The sequence below is a fragment of the Populus euphratica genome, unplaced genomic scaffold (assembly GCF_000495115.2).
Source record: "Populus euphratica unplaced genomic scaffold, PopEup_1.0 scaffold177.1, whole genome shotgun sequence".
In the NCBI taxonomy this organism is placed as follows: domain Eukaryota; kingdom Viridiplantae; phylum Streptophyta; class Magnoliopsida; order Malpighiales; family Salicaceae; genus Populus; species Populus euphratica.
Window position 1 is genome coordinate 17,162 of NW_011499972.1, and position 5,027 is coordinate 22,188.

The 5,027-nt window shown below is 25.7% G+C and overlaps 1 protein-coding gene across 1 annotated transcript; it reads right to left on the minus strand.

The window, feature by feature from the left end:
* Positions 1 to 1,196: 1,196 nt before the first annotated feature.
* Positions 1,197 to 2,247, minus strand: LOC105139314 (uncharacterized). Its single transcript, XM_011045707.1, has 2 exons — positions 1,993 to 2,247; positions 1,197 to 1,847 (listed from the first exon to the last, which is right to left on the minus strand). The coding sequence occupies exons 1-2, from the start codon at positions 2,140 to 2,142 to the stop codon at positions 1,404 to 1,406; spliced, it is 594 nt and encodes a 197-aa protein (XP_011044009.1). The 5' UTR covers positions 2,143 to 2,247; the 3' UTR covers positions 1,197 to 1,403.
* Between the last annotated feature and the right edge of the window lie 2,780 nt (positions 2,248 to 5,027).

The window sequence follows — 5,027 nt, forward strand, 5'->3', positions numbered from 1 at the left end:
AAAGAAAACAATGTTGTAAAAAGGAAAAAAGAAAATAAAATTGTAAATACTGAACGAAAGCTAACTTAAATTGAATTTATGGTTAAAAATCATATAAGTGAGCCTAACTATCATTTCTGGCTATCAAATAATTTATTTATATTGGTATAGTATTTTAATTATATCTAAACACATAATTTTAATCCTAGACATGCAACATATATTAGATAAGAAGACATATTAAATTCTAATATAAACTAAACTTTTTATTTATTAATAATCATATAAATCCTATCTAAATTAAATCATTTGGTTAGTTTAATCCACTAAAAATTCTCATTCTAAATATGATGGAACCTTTTGATCATTCAATCAAATTCAAACTTTTATGATGGATTGTTCTTTATCAATCATGATTCCTAATAATTTTGTTGATTAATTTCTAGTTTTATTAGTAAATTAGGACTTTTTAAGCTTGATTGGTTATTGTTCATAATTGATTTTATCATTTTTTTTCTATTTAATAATAAGTAATTATTGATCTTATTTGGTTGATATGTGAATAATTATTTTATATATAAAAAAATTATATTTTAATATTATCATATTAAAAATTAATAAGAAATTAATAAAATTTTTGCTCGCATGTATTCATGACATGTATTAATTTTATTTGAGTAAAGGACTTTTTAGATGAAAAAAAAAAGTACTTCGTCAATATTGTGATACAATTGTAACTGTATAGGATAAAAATTTTAATTTTATAATATTAAAAAATAAATATTTTATTTGAGATTCAATGTTTTATTTATATTCTTTCTTGGAGTTGTTGCAAGATTTTCCAATCATTAATATTAGTAAATATAAATAATTAAAATAAAAAATATTATAGGTTAGGTTAGGATTAATATTTTTTTTATTTTCTACTTGATTATATTTATTTTTATCATATAGTCAAACTAACTCTATTTGTTTATAAAAAATGACATGAAAAAGAAAAGATGATTCTCTCTCTCACTAAAGAAAAGACATGAAACTTCATTATATAAGTATCATAAGAAGAATATTATTTAAATATTTAAGTATACTTGTAAAAAAATTATATAAAAACTTCAAAGATTATTTTTAAGAAGTTCTTCTTATATATACATATATATATATATAAGGAAATAAAAAATAGAAACTAATGGTTTGTAATTTAACTGATGATCATCATCACAGCCAAACCATTTCTAAAGAATGGTTAATTGCTTAAAAACTGCAATTTGTTCTCAGTACATGTACCATGAGTCCATACTAATCCACATCCAATCACCTTTAATAAGCATAAACATACATGGAGGTAAAACATAGATAAAAAAAAAAAAAACGGAAAAAAAAGAAGGGAAAAGGTAGGGTATTAAAAAAAAAAAAAACACTAAAACTCAATCAGCTTCTTGTAAACTATCAAGAACCACAGATCCAACAAGCAAGCCGGCAGCACCAAGCCCAAGTGTCCCTGCCATCACAGCTTGTACGGCCACCAGTGCCGCCGAGTCATCGGGTATAACGACAATTGCCACCACTGCTGCCACCATTATGGGCAGCGCAGCCGAGGCCAACGTAGACGGCGAAAAGCTTGCCGTTTTCTCCAACAGACTCAACAAGCCCAGCTCTTCAGCTTTGGAAAACACACCCAATTTCTCTATTGACGATAAAGTGAACCCCAACTCCTCGGCTTTAGATAAGAGTCCTGCTTTTTCTACGTTGCTAAGGACTTTACGTTTCTCGAGCTTTTTGAAGACGTCAAATTCGACTTCTTCGCTGCCTTCGTAAAAGATCCCTGCACCATACCATTGTTTCTTCCAGCTCTCATCAAACTTGTTTACCTGCGTGTATATATAGGCATTGCTTTAGTTGGACACAGAGAGAGAGAGAGAGGGGGGGGGGGAATTTGGATGTCTTTCTTAGCAATGAACCATTGCGAAGCTGTCGTAAAGGGTTTCTCGTTAAAGAACTGAATTACTTAATTACCTTCTTTTTGGGAGCCATGGCAACGATTGTAAGTGCCAGCTGTTTGGCGGGTGACTGGAGGCCAAAGCGGGACTTGGAGGTGTGGAAATGGGGGCGATTTAGTCCTCGAAGATAAGCAGCAGAAGATAATGGTGGTGCCGTCACCGCCATGGATGGTCTCTGATTACACTATTGGGAGGGTCTTTTTCGATTCGTAACGAATGAGAGTGGTTTCTCTGTTGATGATGACGCAGTTGCCACGTTGGATGGTCTTTTGTGTAATCTTTATTCTCCACCAATCAAATCAGTAATAGCTTTATCCTCGGCAATGCATTTGTTTTTATCTTTTAGATATAACTTCCTTGACCGTTCTTCGCCCACGCTTGATAAATTTGATAAATTTTGAGGGTATAAGGGAGTATTTTTAAAAAGTGTTTTTAAAAAAAAAATTATTTTTTATTTTAAATTAATATATTTTAATATTTTTAAATTATTTTTATATATTAATTTTAAAAATAATATTTTAAAAATAAAAAATATTATTGATATATTTTTTTGAATGAAAAGTATTATAAAAAATAACCATAACCATATTTTTAAACATGCATTTTATTTCAATAAAAGAAATATGAAGGTATTTTCCATGCAAACTATATATAAATCTTAATATAGTTGAATAAGTATTTTTTTTAATATAAAATTTGAATGGATAGGTATTGATAGTATATTTTTTAATATTTGTTAAATAAGTATATGAGTAGAATTAAACGATAACAATGCAAGAGTTTGTAAACCTGAATATTTCAAAAAGTATTTTGATAGATCTTGTTTTTAATATTACAAATAATCATTAAAAAATATTAATCAAGATCCTAGATCTTGTTTTTAATATTACAAATAATTATTAAAAAATATTAATCAAGATACGTCTCAAGAGTCAATAAAATTTTTTCTTACTCTACTATCTTAGCAACAACAGTTTGCAAATGGTTTATGAAATAAAAAATATAGTTAGTTTTTTTTTTTAATATTAACTAGTACCCTCTCCCCCCAACCAAAACCAAACATTGTCCTTAATATTTTAAAATAAAAGGATAGAATATAAAAGATATTAACTGAAACACTGAACACACAAACCTGTTTATATAACTATAAATTAAAAAATTAATATTTATAAATAATAAAATAAAATAAAAATCATATACATTAACAATAATAATAATAATTTGCTAACGCAACTTCACATGTAAGATTTCAAGTTAATTTTTATCATAATAGAAAAATAAAAAATATATACTAAGAGTGAATTAATAACAAATAATTTTTATTTTTATAAACACATCATAAAAACAAAGTTTATTTATATAAAACATAAATAAAAACCTATAGATGAATTAGAGTACTCTCTTCAAAAAATTAAATACATAAAAAAACAATTATTATTTGAAATGGGCTAAATAAACAAGGTAATAGATTAGAGAGAGGAGGTTTTAATTTAAATATAAAATTGAAAAATTACTTTCAAAAAATACATACATAAAATTATAAATTAAGAACATAATAGAAAAAAAGAGAAAAAAAAATAAAGAAAGAAGTTAGTCATTGTTAGAACTAACAAGTCAGGAATACATGGCTGCTTCATTTCAAAAAAAGCACAGACAAACCTATAAGGATACACCTGCATGTTAGCCCTTTTTTTATCTAAAAATAGATTGGGTAGCAAGACGTCTGCTCCAAATTGTTTTGTACACAAATAAAGGTAAGCAGTGCATTATATGCTTCTTCTATATTCTAGCCATAATGATGAACAAAAAGTTACGATTAATGGTTTTTTTTATATAAAAATCTATTTCAAACTCATTTTTAGTTTAAAATACCTATAAAACATTTTCTATACCTTAATAAATTTATATATGACCTTAAATGATCAATGAATTAATTCATAAACCCTAAAGCAACTTAAAATCAAAAAACTTATTGAGCTTGGATCTACCATTTTAGATAATAAAGCCAAAGAACATTTTAGTGACATTCTTTTCATCAAATGAAATTATTTCCATTAAAATCATCTTTTGTAGTCTAAGTTAATATCAATCAAGATTTTTTCTATTTTAAAAAATATATAGCTATGAATTGAAAAATCAATATTTACATATAATAAAATAAAACAAGAATCATATACATTAATAAAAAGTTGTTAACATAACCCCACATATAGGATCTCAAATTAACTTTTAACATATTTGAAAAATAAAAAAATACCATGAGTGTATTAATAACAAATAATTTTTATTTGTATAAACACATCATAAAAACAAAGTTTATTTATGTACAACATAAATAAAAACCTATAGATCAATTAGAATAATCTCTTCAAAGAATCAAATACATAAAAATAAAAAAATAAAAAAATTGTTATTTAAAAAACATAAAGCTAAATAAACAATGTAACAAATTAGAGATAGGAGGTTTTAATTTAAATATAAAAAATTACTTTTAAAAAAATACACACATAAAAGTATCTATTAAGAAAAATAATAGGAAAAAAAAAAGAAAAGAAAATAAAGAAAGAGATTATGCGCTATTAGGACTAACAAATTAGGCTTGTATGCTTACCTCATTTTTAAAACAACACACATGAGCTTATAAAGATAAGCTCGCATGTTGGTCTTTTTTTATTTGAAAATAAGTTAGGTAACAAGTTATTTACTCTACATTATTTATAAAAAAACAATTTAAAACTAAAAAAAAATTTTGAACTTAAATTTACTATTTTAAATGATAAGAAGGCTAAATAACACTTTAATCGGACTCACTTTTATCAAATGAAACCATTTACATCAAGATCATCTCTTTGTGGTATAAGTTGATGTCTACCAAGACTCTTTCTATTTACTACTGGAGTCTAGCGATTTTTTTTATCCTCTCTCAAATGAAGGGTTAAAATGACACGACTAAAAGATTGATGTTTTCTCCCAAGTACAAGAGTATCGAAACAATAAATAACTCGGCAAGATCGGGGTCGAACCATAGAGAGGTTAATTATACAAATTATA

Bases quoted from the DNA above. Each gene is read 5' to 3' on its own strand.
- LOC105139314 (XM_011045707.1), bottom strand. From the start codon at position 2,142: ATGGCGGTGACGGCACCACCATTATCTTCTGCTGCTTATCTTCGAGGA. The intron at 1,848-1,992 runs GTAATTAAGTAA...ATATACACGCAG, and splicing joins CCATGGCTCCCAAAAAGAAG to GTAAACAAGTTTGATGAGAG.